Source organism: Anolis carolinensis, chromosome 6, assembly GCF_035594765.1.
Source record: "Anolis carolinensis isolate JA03-04 chromosome 6, rAnoCar3.1.pri, whole genome shotgun sequence".
In the NCBI taxonomy this organism is placed as follows: domain Eukaryota; kingdom Metazoa; phylum Chordata; class Lepidosauria; order Squamata; family Dactyloidae; genus Anolis; species Anolis carolinensis.
The window spans coordinates 33,471,663-33,488,839 of record NC_085846.1 but is presented as its reverse complement, the minus strand read 5'-3'; the positions used below and the strand labels follow the sequence as shown (position 1 = coordinate 33,488,839).

Genomic DNA, 17,177 nt, shown 5'->3' with positions numbered 1-17,177 from the left:
AGACCGCAGAGACCCACAAAATGACAGACCTGGACAAAATTTGGTACACAGACTAACCATGACCAATAGAAAATATTGGAGAATTTGGGGGGATATTGACCTTGATTGACGGGAGTTATAGTTCACCTGCATCCAGATAAACTGTGACCTCCACCGACAATGGACTGGGACCAAACTTGGCACAGAGAACCTCATGACCAACTGAACATACTGCTGTAGTTTGTGGGCATTGACTATGGGAATCAAAGTGCACCCTTATCCAGAGTGCACTAAACCCAGCTGACAACAGATCTGGACCAAACCTGGCATACAGACCCAACAGGCCAACTCTACATACACACAGGAGTTGTGGGTTATTGCTCTAGGAATCCCACTCATTCCAACCGACATGGCGTTCGAGTTCACACGACTTCAACTTCCAATATGGCTTGTAATCACAATCTATCAATAAAACGCAGAGGCAATCTTTGCTAGTGTGCGGTTTGAAATTAGAAAACAATTGCTTGTCTCATGGGCAATTATACATTGCATAAACTGTCTGATCTTACTGTTTATGCAGAAAAAAGACAAACCAAAAATGTAGTCAACCCACTAGCTTTACAATAAAAAAGATTTTCTGGTAAAAACCTCTTTTTCGTTCCTTACCACTCATTCCACATAGATACAGCAATGCAAGGCAAGGTATTGAATTGAATGATATGTTTTCTCGGGGAATCAATGTTCCCTACAATACTTTTATTTACTTACACATTCATTTCATATATTGAGCCATAGTGAAGCGTGGCCAAGTTTAGCTAGTAAATATATAAAAAGCAAATATCCTCACAATACAAGCAATAGAAAGAAACTGTTCAATTGTTTCAGCCATGTCTGATTAACAATAGCAGAAAGGTCAGTAGTAAGGGATATATTTATTTCCCTTCTAAGAAGTCTGACTATAGAGCTTTAATGCAAGCCAAGTTGAAGACTCTGTGGTGGTGATTCTTAACTTTTGGTCCCCCAGAGGCTTTGGACTTCATTTCCCAGAATCCCTGACCATTATCCATGCTAGTTATGACCTCTGGGAATTGAAGTCCAAAATACCTGGAAGGCCAGATATCGAAAACTGTTGCTCTATAGCATTTAGTGACCATTGATCAATAGTTATTTATTTCTTTGTTGTTGCATATACAGACCTCTCTTTTGAAGCTTAGCACATCTGATGCAAGCATACTTGCCTAGGTGTTATTTCAGCACTTATATTGCTATCCAGAACAAGAGAGGCAGAGCTAGCCAAGCAGCCAGTCCTGGGGAAAAAGGAATGAAGTGTTTTGTTACTATCGCAAACAAGCATTTATTGATGTTTTCTTCCAGAGCATGTATATTTTCTTGCACACGGTCAAAGGGACGCCGTTTGAGACTCCTGATCAGGGGAAAGCCCGGCATCTCACCCATTGGGAACAGATGGATTATGGTGTCCAATTCACAGCTTCCCGCAAATTCCTGATGATCACACCAATTATACTGTGAGTACGAATGGTTGCCCTAGGATTGTATGACTACCTGTATACTTATTGTAGAATTCTGAGAAGTATAGGCTCCTAAACGTAACTCTCTCAAGCTAAGCTCCATGTCTTTACTATACAACAAGTGCTGCAATTTGCAATGAGATAAAAACAAAGAGGCAGGGATAGTATGAGCCTATGGAAATGGAAAAGATGAAATAGGTCATAGAAAACTCATCTGCTCATGGGTTGAAATTGACAAGCATATGTTCAGGAAAGCAACCATGTTGAATGGGACAAAAAAAACCAATTTAGCCCAATATTATGTTTCATGCAGTGGCTAATGAGATGGTGAGGAAGAAGCTCATGAACAGGTTTTGCACTTAGAAAAGGGATCTTTATGTTGATTGGGCTTTTTAGGAGGGGCTGGAATATAACTTCCAGAATCCCAACCGGAAGTGTCACTATTGGCTACGTACTGATTAAGGGATATTGATAATTTTGTTGAAGACCACAGCAACAAATGTTTTCCAAGCTTTCAACAAGACAGAGCTGCAGCAGGTTTTTCTCAGATGTTGCTCTTGAACAATTGGTTCCTCAGTGACACCCTGACTTTGGCCATAGTGTGCTCTAGCCATTGATAGGTACCTTTTAATCCACCCCATAGAGTTATCTTAGGAGTAGGACAGTGGCCATCTTCTAGCAGAAAATTTCATCCAATAGCTCAAGGTGAGGCATGGGCAACCCTTTTTGCCTTGGGGCCGCATTGTGGGCCAGGCTAGGAGGGTCGGGCCTGGAGTGTGGGTGGCCGGACATGCACTGGGTGGGATAGGCTCAGGAGGGGGAGGCTGGGGGGGGGGGGGGCAGGGCCCGGATCATCCACACGTTAATCTTCTAGCATAAGAACTGAGCTGCTTGCCCCATCCTTATGCTGGGAGGAAAATGAGATATGTGGCAACTACCCCGATCCTCCTCCCCGATCCTCTCCCCCCGCCATCTTTGGACCGTCCTCTCAGCATTATGTCGGGAGGAGGGCAAGACACGTGGTGGCTGAGAGCACTCCAGAGGGCTCTCAGCTGCTGTGTGCCTTCCTCCCCTATCCTTTTTGCATGTGGCAGGCCACCACATCCTTATGCCGAGAGGACAGGGAAAATGTGGAGGGCCTGATGTAAGCGCCCAGGGGGGCGCATCCGGACCCTGGGCCTTACTTTGTCCATGCCTGCTCTAGGTGGTGTGAAGGAATGCTGTCCAAATGCATACACCACAATCTTTTACTCTGGTCCCTATTCTTTTCTTAGGGAACAAAACAGAAAGAGCTAGTCTGTTACATAGAGAATACAGTGATATTGTAGTTTAGCTCTGAGGGAAAGGAGAAGGGTGTGAGATGTCATAACTGTCCCCAATTTTAAAGTCCCTGCTCCATCCTTAAGTGTCCTGCTTACACTGTAGTGCTGCTTATTACACAATCAGCTTAACCTTTTAGTATTTTTATTAACTATTTTTAAAAGTATGATTAAACTTTCTTGAGATTTTTATACCACCACCATGTGGTGAGGTTTTGAATAACTGCTATATGGCTCTAACTAGTAAAATAATGCTTTGTTAATTTTGTTCTCTAAGAAAACAACAGATAATGTTAGCAGTTTTCCTCCCAATGTGAGAAAATCTTCAAAAATGGTAAAGTTTTAGAAAACTGTTTGGAATTGATTAATACGAACAGCAAACATTTCTATTATTCCAGAATTCTCTACATCAGGGTTTCCCCACACCTAGGAAACACATTTTTCGATCTTTTAATAATATTACTGAACATTATGTCCATCCTTAGCTCTTCCATATATTTGGCCTTCCATATTTGCGACTTTGGCTTTTGCAGATTTGATCATTCATGGATTTGATTATAATGATTCTCTAGTAATCAGGCATGGGCAAACTTCAGCCCTCCAGATGTTTTGGACTTCAACTCCCACTATTCCTAACAGCCGGTAAGCTGGCCGAGATTTTTGGGAGTTGAAGTCCTAAACACCCAAAGGCCAAAGTTTGCCTATGTCAGCGCTAGATATTCCACTTTGAGTCTGTCATCAATTTCTAATGGAAATTGAGCATCTCTCAAGTAAAATAAAACAATATTTTATTTGCTTTTCTGTTCACTTTCACGGGTGTCCTGTACCCCTAACCCTAGCGAATGTGGAGGGCTGACTGCATGTCTTTCTACTGCCTGGCTATTTGGAAGAGATGAGCTCACCTTGGTGTCTCGTTCCAGAACTGGGCATAGTTCCAGGCCTGTCCAAGAGTTCTTTTCTTGCCAGATGCTGACACATGTTACTGTTCTGGCATAAGCTTTATTGTTGATAAATGATGAAGAAGATGGTCCACAGCAGAGAAGCATTTCCACTCTTTTAATGGTAGAGTGCAGCATCTCACAGCCATTGGTAGAATTGGACTCCAAGCTAATTCTACCCAGATTGCCCCTCAGACAGCAAATTCAGACCCCATCATTAGAGACATGAGATGCTTGAGCTTGTGTGTACACACTATGATATTAGCAGGACTCTCAAAGATTACATAATCAGAAGCAAACAAAGAAAGAGTGCATAAGCATGACCCATCTCCTCTCTATAGATATAAGAACCATGCAAGCAGGTTAGCATTGCAGAAATACATATTTACTCCCCCAGTATTCACAGTCTTTTTCTAGCCTCAAGCTGCAGAGTGAATGCAAAAAGTATCCACTACTATTACTACTACTATTACTACTACTATTAGTACTATCCACTACTAATAATAGTAGGGCACTACTATTATTATGTTATTGTTGTATTTTTATATCCCACTTTTATCTCTTGATTGATACACAAAGCATTGGCAAGTTAACCACTGGGCATCTATTAATGTTTAGCCAAGACTCTGAACCTCATGTGCCTGATGGCTGAGGACCAACTCTTGTTGCCCTTGATAAACCTAAGTTTTAGGCTGCCACTCTCTGAATCTCCCATGGAACCTGGCCAGTAAATCTTGTAAGGTAAAGAGAAAGGTTTTCCCCTGACATTAAGTCTAGTCATGTCCAACTCTGGGGATTGGTGCTCATCTCAATTTCTAAGCTGAAGAGCTGACGTTGTCCGTAGACGCCTCCAAGATCATGGTAATTTTTGAAAGCTGGAAAAGGAAACACAAAGCAACACAATTAATTATTCTCTTTTTCTTCTATTTCTCCGATTTCCCCCATCCTCGCAGTTATTTCCTTACCAGTTTCTACACGAAATATGACCGGACTCACTTCATCATCAACACCATCTCCTTGATGAGCGTCTTGATCCCCAAACTACCCCAGCTGCATGGTGTCCGCATCTTTGGGATCAATAAGTACTGAACTTGGGTATATATTTTTTACAATATCCCTTCCTGTGAGCTGTGAGAGTCCTGTTTTAGGACCCCGCTTCCTTATTTCTGGCTACATCTTTGGGATACAAATCCAAGGTGGCTCTTTTCAAGCGGGCATGTTCAACGCCGGATTCCAAGATCCAAGAAACCTGAACTAGCTCAAGCGATGCCTGAATCCTAGATAGAGCTTAACTTGCCGAAAGACATGGGGAAGCGAAGACTGATAAGCATTATTACCGTAGTATTTTTTTTCCTGAGAATCTGAAAATAGATGCAGGCAGTCCTGCAGTTTGAAAGGTACTCATAGTTTGTGCTCCGGGGGGATTAAAGTCATCCAGCCCAGAAAGTGGAACACATGTAGAGAGTTAGGAGCTGTTACAAGGTGGCATTTAGGATGATAGCCAATGCACTTTAAGATGAGACTGTCCCGTCTGGGGAATTTAGACTTGTTTGTTGAAAGGGCTGCATCAGAAATTTTGCAATACTCACTAGGAATAAGGGAGATAGATATCTGCAAGGTTGACAAACCCTAGTTGATCATTTATTTACTCACTAGGCAAGTGGAAGAGAATGCCATCCCTTTTGTTTTCACTAATAAAGCCCCACTGCTCCAAATTGTCTTTTGAAAGCACAGTTTGACAGTCACATGGCTGCTCTCTCAACTGCAGTATCTTTCCTGACTCCAGAGACAACAGCAAAATCACCAGTCTTTTGCTGTAGATACAGATGACTGACCATGATCTTGGACAGTATTATTTGTGAGAAAGGCCAAGGTGAGACCAAGAAACCCAGGCCTCTCTAGAATACCCTTCCTTTTAGAGTGTCAACAAATCAGTGTGTTTGATTTAGTAGAAAACATCCTGTAGATTATCCCCTGATCATTCATTCATGGCAGTACAGTGGTTCAAAAGGATTTGACTCTGACTGCTTGAATATCCTTGACTCGTTCTTCCCAAAATAAGTTGCACTACTGTGTCAGAATACTTTCCTTTGCCCAACATTATCTATTTACTACATTCTTGTCCAGGAGCCAATGGCTCCTTCTATCAGCCAATTTGTAGGTCTACAGTGGGGCTAAATTTAACAAAAACAAGGAGGATTCTCTTCCACAGCAAATGCACCATTTTCACTGGAGCTTTTTTAATTAGGTTGGAAGAAGAAGAAAGCAAAATGACGGCAACCCTGCAAACTATGCTATTCTATGGCTTCTGTTGACAACAGTCTTTCAAGCATGGACTTCAACCCAAGTAGCTGTCTAGACATCTGGAAATCCCTTTGATAAGTTTTGGTTCTAAACTCCATGGACTTATAAGCTTGCATCCTGTTGTGAAGGATGTACGCCTTGTAAGAAAAGTGTGGAAATACCCTGCACCCTTCACAGAAACGCACAAAAAGGTTAGCTAGGAGAAAATTTTTGTAATAGATTTAAACAGGGCTAGAGCATTTCCTGACATCTGTTGGAGCTCCTAAAAATTAGAAGCTGACGCTAGAACCTGCTTCCTTCTATTGCTCTCTGGTGCATACAAATGTTGATTTAGCCTTAGAGAATGAAACAGTACATAGCAGGGTACTGTACAGAATGTCACTTCTCCTTTTGGAAGTTTCTAAGGGTGGTACATGTCTTCCTGCTACCAAATTTCGCACCGGATACTCAATTAAATGTAAAATAAGTTATTAAACCTGTTCCAGGAAAGGGAAGCACTGCTGAACTATTATGGGGAAATAAATGTATACTATCGCAAGCAATGTTTCAGGGGCAGTTCTTCATAGTGCAGCAGGCAGAAAGGACAAAACAGGTCCGAAAAGCTGGGGGAGCTGATATAATAGCTAGGAAATGTTACTGTTTTGGACCGAAACCATCCACTAGCCATGCTACCTGGAGAGATATAGGAGATGTGGTCTAAAATACGTTGTTAAGATTTGTTTAAGAGCTGCATTGAAGCTCTTACTTGAGCAGATCACTTGGGTGCTTGTTAGCTCCCACTATCTCTTTTTGTGCCACATTTGAAATACTTGATGATTGCACAAGTAAGTTTAGAAATCTATGTTTGGCAAGTGAGTTAATTTGAGGCGCAGTACAAAAAAGGAGTAGCCATTATCAGCCCTTACAATTGTCAGGCAGTGAGGAATTTCAGGATTGGCCAAGCCAAGTATAAATACCAGGAGTATAGGTCATTCACCTTTCTTTGTTTCACACAGCAGGAATGTTCTTGTTGCTGCACTCAAGGACTCCAATAGATGGGCTTGATTGCAATGACCATCTCCTATTGCTTCCTGTCCAGATCTGGTCCTAGATAAAGCCACCCAAGTGTGTGTTCTGGCCCTGCTGTCTCTTTGTTATTGTAATATAATATTAATAAGAACACTCACAATTATAAGTGTGAGCACTTGTGCTTATGAATTAGGAAGGCGAGAGTCATTTTAAATTTCCAAAAAGACAGTTTATCGTGTTGATGACAGGTTTTGCTCAGAACTTGACATCTAAGCACAGAGAGGGAAGCAGGCTCTTCCCATTATAATTCTTCTCTGAGAGAAGGAAGTGACTTTCCCAGCTCAGTACAGCTCTCTATAAAGTGGCAAAGAGGATTACCATTGTAAGCTAGTCACCCACCTCACAGCACAATGAAAAGTTCTGGGCTGCCATTGACTTCAGTAGTGCCCGTGTTTCTACCCCTGTATTAAGACATCCGGGCAGCAGCATATTTTTAATTATTTATAAAAGGGAACATAACAAGAATAGACAGCAGTGAAATATAATGAGGAAGAGGCAGAGATGTGTGTCATCCACTGTCCCGTGTTTTAAAAAGCAAACTTTGAAAGTGTTAATTTATTTGTTGCAGGATTTCTTTATCTAATGTAAGTGCTGTGCTTCAATTATTATTCCTTCCTTCCTTGCGCTAGAGTTTTAATTTTATTTCTGTTGCCATTCTTCATTTTGCTGTAAAGAAACTGTTGTTCTGATGTCAAAATTATAGTGGAAGGCTGTTGCCAACCTCCTGAGATTCAGAAAGGTGGGTTGTGCAGTGCAACCAGCTGTACAGCACTAAATGATTTTAAGAAGCGAACGAACGCACAATTTTTAAACACCAGCTCTTACTTTGATGACAAAGCAAAATGTGAGGAAGAAATGTTCTGCTGATTAATGCTATCCGTGGCTTGAAAATGAATAACGTAAAAGGGCTTGTATATTAACTTGTACTCTTCCAGCACAGAGGGCCAAAGCCTTAAACACAGCTTAAAGGTTGCTGTAACCAGGGCCGTAGCCAGAAAAAAATTTCGGGAGGGGTTTTGAAAATTTCGGGGAGGGGGGGGGTTGAACCCCTAGCACACACCTCTCCCCGCTACAAACCTGTCAATATCTGCTTGAAATAGTGCCTGGAGGGACTCTTAATGTTTTGCGTCTCATAGACTTAGCATGGGGATTTGGTTAACCAGTTAAAATTCATGAGTAAACCAGGTTTTTTTTATAACCTGAAAAATTTCGGGGGGGGGGGTTGAACCCCTAAAACCGCTGTAACCGCCTGGCTGTAACAAATCTGACAAATGTTTATTTTTTGAGGCTATAAATTGTTGCCTGGTGAAAAGGAAAAAAAAACAAGCTGAGGTTTACAGTATTCACGTGATTTCTTTGCAAGATCCTTCTCTTATTACCCAGCAGAGTCAGGTGGCTCTAGTAGCGGGGTGCCAAGGTGCTAAACCTATTTAGGGAATAGGTTTCAACTCCTTTAACATTCACGCTAACATCCAGAGTTGATTCACCATCTCATCGGCATCATAACAACTAGCTCCCATCGATATTGACACATTTTCATTCTTCCATGTAAGGCAGTGGTTCCCAACCTTTGGGCCTCCAGGTGTTTTGGACTTCAGCTCCCACAGTTCCTAACAGCAGGTAAGCTGATTGGTATTTCTGGGAGTTGAAGTCCAAAACACCTGGAGGACCAAAGAACCACAGGTGTAACGGAAGGTAACTGTGACTCTTCAGATATTCTTGAATTGCATTTTCCCACTATCTCTCATGATTAGAGATATTCCAGGTACCACTAAAACATACTCCCCCCTTCCAAATAAAGATCTCTAAAAATGGGAGGGGGGGTTAAAATTGTGGGTGCTTTTAATTTTTTTGGTGGTACTGGAATTAGGGTGCTTTTACAATCAATGACATCTTAGAATCGAAGAAATACCGTAGTCATTATCTAGATTGAAGCCTATTCTAACTAAACCAAGGTGCATTGGGGCATCATACCCGGGTATGCTCTGGAGAATTGTGCATGTCCAGGACAAAGTAGAGAACTTGTAGATCTCCTATTAATAATAATTGCCATCTTGCATAATGTGGGTCACTTGATCTGGCAAGATCAAGTAGGCAAGGGAATGACTGAGTAGGCTGCAAATGCAGATTGATGGCACTCCTTCAAATATGTGTTGCCTAAAGTGTGGATCAACAAGTTATAGTAGAATAACTCAGTTGATTCTCAGGGGAGTCATTTGACTCATGAAACCTCAAACGTCTCTCTTCTCAATCTTGTTGCTTATAATACCTTCCTCTAACCAGAACAATAGGACTTGTTTAGGAGGAATTTCACCCTGCAGTACTACTGGTTTGAGTCTACTAGTATTGGACCCAGGAAGGCACAGAGCTTTGAAAAGTGGATTTTTAGACAACAGAATTCGTCTAGCTTTACCATACTTGTGTAGTAGCAGAGTAGACTCTTTGCAATTGATTATACCCAAGGCTAGTTCACTGGTGGACCTCTTCAATTGCCTAACTTCCTCCTGTGCTGAGATGATCGAATCCACTTTGATTAAGGTCACTAAGTTCCTTGTAGAAATGTTCAATTGTGGTAGCAATAAGTTGAAGTGTGTAGGAGTAACTTAATACATCAGCTGCTCTGTGGCATGCATGCCTATCTCACTGACTCTACTGGAGTTATTTGGAATGTCAGAGTTATTTACTACACACTCTGGTTGTGTAGTTAATTTATCTGGCTCACATTCACGTTATCCTTTTTGGCAACAGCTGAAAAACGATTTGAATAGAAGTCAGCAATACTCTTTTACTTGGCTGTTGGAGGGGCTGTTGGGGGAGTGTTACCCTCCACGTCCCTCGGAACATTTCTTTCGTTCCTTGTTCAATTAGCAAAGGAGTTCTCATCAGCAACTTTAAAATTTCCTATACTCTTCATATCTATGATAGGGCTGCCGAGAAAGCAATTTCACAAAGAGAAGAAGTTGTTAAATGTTAAACGTTTATTAAAAGTCTTATCTGTTGGTGAGCAGGGCCGGAGCTCTGAGTCTTTGGTCTGAACTTCTGGACATCACTAGAAACAAAAGTATTTTCCTCTGCAGGAAGCTTTGTTGACTGTCAAAGAAAAGACTGGTGAATTTAACTGACACTTTGACACCATCAGTTGACTGATGGGTCTAGATTTCCTTTAGGATTAATGCTATTTACACATGGGTTTAATTTTTTAATAAATCCAGCTATTTTTAAAGTAAACTAATAAGCCCTTTAAGAAGGCAGAGTAGTTGTGTTGGTATCAGAAATGGCATTTTATGACACGGGCTTGTTCTTTAATTCTATTGAAATAACCTATTGCATTGATTTGACATTATCTGTGAAATATAATTTTTAGAATATATGTGTGAATGTCATTTTCATTGCGCTTTATCTGTTGTATATGGAACAACTTTGTGTTGGACTAGAATTGCATTTCTGTTTATTTCCCCCTCCCCTTTCATTTCCAGATTTGCTCTTCTTTTGTTGTGTACAAATAAGACTGAAAAGAAGTATTTCATCTGGAGAACTTTCTAAGACAAAGTGTGAATATTATTTTTATGAGTCCTTTCTACAGTATTCCAAAACAAACTAATAAATCAGTATTCATGTAATATTGTGTGTGTATTCCTTGAAAATATGGTTGTGCTCGAACAAGCAGCACGGCAGTATGGATAATTTTAATAGCTTTTGTTGTTGTTGTTGCAATTTTCCAAGCAGAGGAAGGATTTCAGGCATAAGTACAGTTCCACAAGACAAAACAGCAATTAAAATGGAAACTAAAAACACAACAGAAAATCCAAATATACCAAAACTACTGGTTCATAATATTGGTACATGTAATTGCCAAGTCTGAAAGAGATGTTTAAGGCTGCCAAAATGTAATGTAGAGAATATTTGAGTCAGACTATACTGTTCTGCGTTGGTAGGGAACACTACGCCCAGCACTTGTTCTTCAAATTCCATGAATTATGCTTATCTATATACAGTAGAGTCTCGCTTATCCAACATTATCCAATGTTCTGTATTATCCAATGCAGTCTGCCTTTTAGTAGTCAATGTTTTCAATACATTCAGATGTTTTGGTGCTAAATTCGTAAACACAGTAATTACTGAATAATGTTACCATGTATTGAACTGCTTTTTCTGTCAATTTATTGTAAAACATGTTGTTTTGGTGCTTAATTTGTAAAATCATACGTAATTTGACATTTAATAGGCTTTTCCTTAATCCCTCGTTATTATCCAACATTTTCGCTTATTCAACGTTCTGCCGGCCCATTCATATTGGATAAGCGAGGCTCTACTGTAGTTTGAAATGTGACTTAATGTGCTGAAACCATTTACCTGTGACTTCAGCATCGGATTCTATGCTTTCCACATTAACACGCGTGGACTCTGATCAAGTAAGTATCTGCAATGTAATATAGCATCATAACCTTTTAATATACTCTGTCCTCCTCCCTTTAAGGCACTGGCTCTCAACCTGTGGATCCCCAGATGTTTTGGCCTTCAACTCCCAACAGCTGGTAAACTGGCTGGGATTTCTGGGAGTTTTAAGCCAAGACACCTGGGGACTCTTAGGTTGAGAACCACTGCTTTAAGGCAAGGAGTCCTCCAGAAACCTCTTCTTTGGAGTCCTAAAACACCTAGACCCTTGAGACCTGCTATTGCCTATGTCTTGTACACTCACATACCCTCCAATTATCCAGATTAGACAAGGACATTTGTGATTAATCCTCTGTTATCCTACTTTTTGAATGTATTTAAGATGTCCCACTTTATCTTCCCTCTTCCCACTTTCCTGCTTTATCCTCAGCTTGCTAAAGTTGCTATAAATGAAATTCAAAGTGCAAAAGGACTTTGTAGTCCATTGACTTGCCGTGGAAGGAAGGGAGAACCTTGTCCTTCCTTGTAGACCAGGCAAGAGGATACTACAGCAGGCTTTCTTGATTTGCAATGCTATTAGTAACATCATTAGTGACAGATCTTCCCTCCTTTGTGGGGTACCCCAAGGTGCAATTCTCTCCCCTCTTCTCTTCAAGATCTTCGTTAGACCCCTTGCTAGTTTGGCTCGGAGTTTCGGCCTAGATTGCTATCAATATGCGGACGACACCCAACTCCTTCTGCGCTTGGAGCCTGGAGCAACGTCAATACCAGACAATTTCACCTTATGTCTGGAGGCTCTGTCAAACTGGCTACGTGCTAGTAGACTGAAGGTGAACCCAGCAAAGACTGAGATTCTTTGGCATGGCCGCTCGACTGGTCTGACCCATTTGCTACCCACCTTCGATGGTGCTGCCCTATCCTTTGCCCACCGTTAAGAGCCTGGGTGTCGTTTTGGATTCACAGCTGACAATGGAAGCTCAGGTCGCTGCTGCTGGCAAACAGGCCTTTTTCCATCTACGACAAGCGAGGCAACTGGCACCCTATCTATCTGATGAGGCGCTGGCAACAGTCATCCATGCCACGGTCACGTCTAGGCTGGACTATTGCAACGCCCTGTATGTTGGCCTTCCGATGTCCACGACCAGAAAGCTCCGTATTGTTCAGAATGCGGCAGCCAGGCTACTCACAAGAACACCCATGAAATGCCACATAACACCAGTGCTGCAGCATCTGCATTGGCTTCCAACTGATTACCGTGGTCTATATAAGATGCTAGTTCTGACCTTTAAAACTCTTTACGGCCAGGGCCCATCGTACCTTAGGGACCGTCTCTCCTTCTCCCATCATTGGAGGTCGCAACGACCATCTCAACGCGACTTACTTTACATACCGGGTCCTAGAGAAGTGCACTTGGAAAGGACCAGGCGCAGAGCTTTTTCTATTTCTGCCCCTGCCTTATGGAATGCCTTGCCGCCCTATATGAGAGCCATGCGTGAGTTAGGGCCTTTTACCCTAGCACTAAAGACCTGGCTCTTTACTAGAGCTTTTAATCTATTTTAATTTTATCAATATTTGTATGTATGTATTTTTATCCTTTACTATTTTATCTTGTAAATCGCCTAGAGCATCTTGGATGGAGGGAGATTAATAAGTAATTAAATGATGATGATGATGATGATTATTATTATTATTATTATTATTATTAGTAACATGAATAATTTTGACTGCCCTCTGATATTGCTGAGCCACATGTGTCCCAGTTTTCATCTGTCAAGTGTTGAGAGAATATGCTTAGCCATAGATCCTTCATAACTGCAAATTCACAAGTATGCTTCCTGTTTAAACCTAGCTGGGCTAAATCATTAACTGCAATTTCTTGGAAACATTTGCAGTCAGCAAGAGGTAAATATTGTGACTTGTTTACAATTTGTCCAGAAGCCTTATTTTTCCAATATCAGTTCCCGATAGTTGAAAATTAATTCTGCACAAGGGGAAACAATGGAATGTCAATCTTATCACCCTCCTAACCAATTTGTACTGGCTACATCCCCTGTCTCCCAAAATGCCAATAGAGAAGAGTGAGCAGCAGAGAACCATCCAGAAGAGAAGCACCCGCTGGGACCTCCCCAGGACCCTTTGGAAATCCTGTAGGGTGAAATCAGTGGTATGTCTAGCTATAGGAACATAACTAGATACATTCCTACCAGCAAGTTAAATTGGCCTGGGGAAGGAAAGTGCTGCTGCAGGTAAAACGTGGTGTTTAGAACAAGAGTCTGGTCAAGGTCAGTAGAGGACTGCAAGCTCTGGAATGACAAAAATGACTTGCCCAAACATAAGTTGAGCTAATGTCTACAGCCATCACTAATAGAATACCAACTTGTACTTATATAAGGAACGACAGATGGCTTACCTGTAACTGTGTTTCTTCGAGTGGTCATCCATGAATTCACACAACTAGGTTGTACTGTGTCTGCACAGTAGGCTAACAGGATTTCCAAAAGCTTTATCAGTTTGAATTTTGGTGGTAACCCCACCCCTCTCCCCCTGGCAGAAAGGTACCTATTTGCCAGCAGGCTCCTCAGTTTCATAGCTGCAACCTTTGAGGATCATGGCATGGCCCAGAGGGGAGGAAGGATGAGGGAATTCACAGATGACCACTCAAAGAAATAGTTACAGGTAAGCAAACTGTCCTCCTTCTTTGTGGTTTCCGTGAATCACACAACTAGAGACTAGCATATTGAAGTGCTGGAGAAGGGAACATGCCACACTAGTCAAGTGATGGTAAACCAGTCAACTTTTATTGAGGAACCATGGTAAGTCCCTGTTGATCAAAGTGCATAACGAAATGCAAAATTAAAACATTAATAAAGTGCAATCAACTTAAAAAATGTCTTGAGTGAGTTATTTAACAGTAGTGTGCAAAGTGTTAATACAATAAAACATTCATGCAATAGAGATACTCACATTTGGTATTGAAGGCTCATATAAAAGTTGCTGATAAGGAAAGTATTGTAAAACTTGTCGCAGAGGTAGAAGGGAGAAAGAGTAAAAACACACACAACACCCCTGCTAGGTAGGCATGTGAATTCCTCCTCTCACAGCCTCCTCCAGCTGCTCAAAGGGATGCACTGTCTCAAAGACAAGTGGTTATTTCCGATCCCCAAAACACTGCAGAGTTCTGGTTACAGTTAGCAGAGAATTCATATCAGAGCCTCTGATCTTGTATAGTAAGCTCACCACTTGAATAAGCACACTTGAGCCCTGGCTTTCATCCAAACTCCTTTGAAGATTTATTCTTTAGTTGTTTCTACATATAACTATTTATACGCCTGCTATCAGTATACAGAGATACAATCATAACAAGACACTCACACAACAAGAATGGGGATGGATTACAGATGCACAGAGAGAACATGGCAAGCTGTCTAAAATTGCAGAGAGCTAGCACATTGCAAAGAGGAAGTTTACATGCAAGGTATTACCATTTTTCCCTCCATGCAATACAGAGGAGTACCAATCGACCAAACACTGTGTCCCTAGATTACCGGTTATCAAGTTTGTAGTGGGATACAAATGTTAAAGGGTTTACCCAGGTTGCAGCTCGACATATTGAGTCCAAGGGAATCCCTAGTGGAAGCAACAACTGCCCTGGTGGAATGGGAATGTATTGATGATGGGAAGTCTTTTTTGGCCAGTTTGTAGCAGAGTTCGAGGGTGGAAGCTATCCAATTTAATAGTCTTTGGGATGATACAGGTGCCCCGAAGTTGGGGCAGCATAACAGGGAAAAGGTTTATTAGACTATTGGGTTCAGTACTTTGCCTATAGAAGAATAGTGCTCTGCAAACGTCCAAAGAGTGCAATCTGAGCTTGAGTGGAATTTCAGGTAAGGGGGGTCCACTTGGAAGGCAGATAATTCTGAAGCCTTTCTACCCAATGTTATGACAACCAGGAAGGCAATGTTCCATGAGAGAAGAAAGAAGTTACAAGTTGCCATGGGTTCAAAAGGTGGTCCCGATAGTTGTGACAGCACTAGCTCCAGATCCCAACCGAGAGTCGGTGATGCTGTCGGGGGTGAACATTTTTATGGTCTTGTAGGAAGGTCTTAATCTAAAGATGGGCAAAACAGGATGGTTGACCATGACATTGTAAATTCCATAAAATAGTGGCCAAATAGCACTTGACCAAAGGTAGCAACAGGCCATCCTTGGACAGTTCTATAAGGTTATTCATTGATGGTCAGTATCAAGGCAGCTTCCTGTGGGATCCCTCTGGTATGAAGAAAAGTGGGGAAGTGGTCTAACTGGTAAGAATATGGTTTCTTGATTAAAGATTTGTGTGCTACATTCATTACATTCTTGATTGACAGAGGGAGAGAGTCTAGAAGCCGATTTTCCAGTTCATGAGATGTAGGGAGGAACATCAGGGTGGAGAATTTGACTGTTCGATCTGGAGAGGAGAACTGTGCAGTGTGGAAAGTGGTGGAGATGGCCACGAGACATATTGAGGAGGGTGGCTTTCCACGGCTGCCTGGGCCATCTGGATATTATCAGAATACATGCTGTGCTCTGTATGGTCATTTATGTTTAGGGTTCATCCTGTTGATTAATCAGTATCTCTGTAGCACTTTATTCCATTCCTTCAATTGGAAATAGTTCTCTTGTTTACCTCATCCCAAGTCCCATATCATGATAACAGTCCCGGGTTATTTACCTCTCCTCCAGTTTACATTCCTCACTATATGCACTTTCACTTGCCCGGTTCATTTTTATGAGCTTTCTCATGTTTTTATCTAACTATGTTTTATTGTAAATGTGATTTTAATATGTTTCTATAGATTTGTTTTTGTATTGTTGTGTCTTTTACATTGTTTGTAACTACTGTAAGCCACCCCGAGTCCCTTCGGGGAGATGGAGGTGGGGTATAAAAATAAAATTATTATTATTGTTATTGTTATTGTAAAGGTCTGAGGTGACAGGGATGGAATCCTTTTGAATCCCACCGCTGCCGAAGAGACTGGATGGAATCCTTTTTTGATCCCACCGCTGCCACCAATTGTAAAGAACTGTGGCAGGGAAGAATCCTTTTGATCCCACCACACAGTTACCACCAATTATAAAGATGTCTTGACGATGATGTTAATTATATTATTATATATTTAATTATCTTCGCTGCCACCAATGGAGGAGATGTCAGGCAGATGGCACTTATTCCTTTTTATGCTTTCTTTATTTATTTTACTTCAGATGGTACTCTGCTTAGCTTAGAATATGATTGTGACAGAGACTTAGATGGAATAAAAATCAAAACAAGTTTATTGCATGTACAGAGCTTAGTGGTTTCAATAACTTCTTAAAGGCACTTAGATTAACGGTTACAAATAGATGTGAGGTGTTACAACTTTCAAAATACTTCTTTCTCCAAAACTAACTAGAAACTGATCACTTAGATCTACTGGGATCACTTCCCTTACTTCACAGCCTCCACAACTAGCCCTAAACAAGTCACCCAACTTGCTTAGTCTGGCTCTACTAGAGGTCTGCTTTCCTGGTTTCCCTCAATCCTGGAACCAGTCTATCTCCTGTGACTAACAATCACAAACTGCCTAAAATAAGTCACCTTATTTTAGAATTGACTCAAATTCCCT

The 17,177-nt window shown here is 41.3% G+C and overlaps 1 protein-coding gene across 3 annotated transcripts in view; it reads left to right on the top strand.

The window, feature by feature from the left end:
• ormdl3 (ORMDL sphingolipid biosynthesis regulator 3) overlaps positions 1–10,757 on the top strand; it is a 58,033-nt gene extending 47,276 nt beyond the window's left edge. For 2 of the 3 annotated variants that reach the window (XM_003222446.4, XM_016994568.2), the window contains exons 3-4: positions 1,354–1,505; positions 4,719–10,757. In XM_003222446.4, the coding sequence (XP_003222494.1) occupies positions 1,354–1,505; positions 4,719–4,854 (288 nt within the window). In that variant the 3' untranslated portion in view covers positions 4,855–10,757. The remainder of the gene's footprint in view (positions 1–1,353; positions 1,506–4,718) is intronic. The other variant, XM_062957886.1, reaches the window with a different exon arrangement.
• Positions 10,758–17,177: the final 6,420 nt, after the last annotated feature.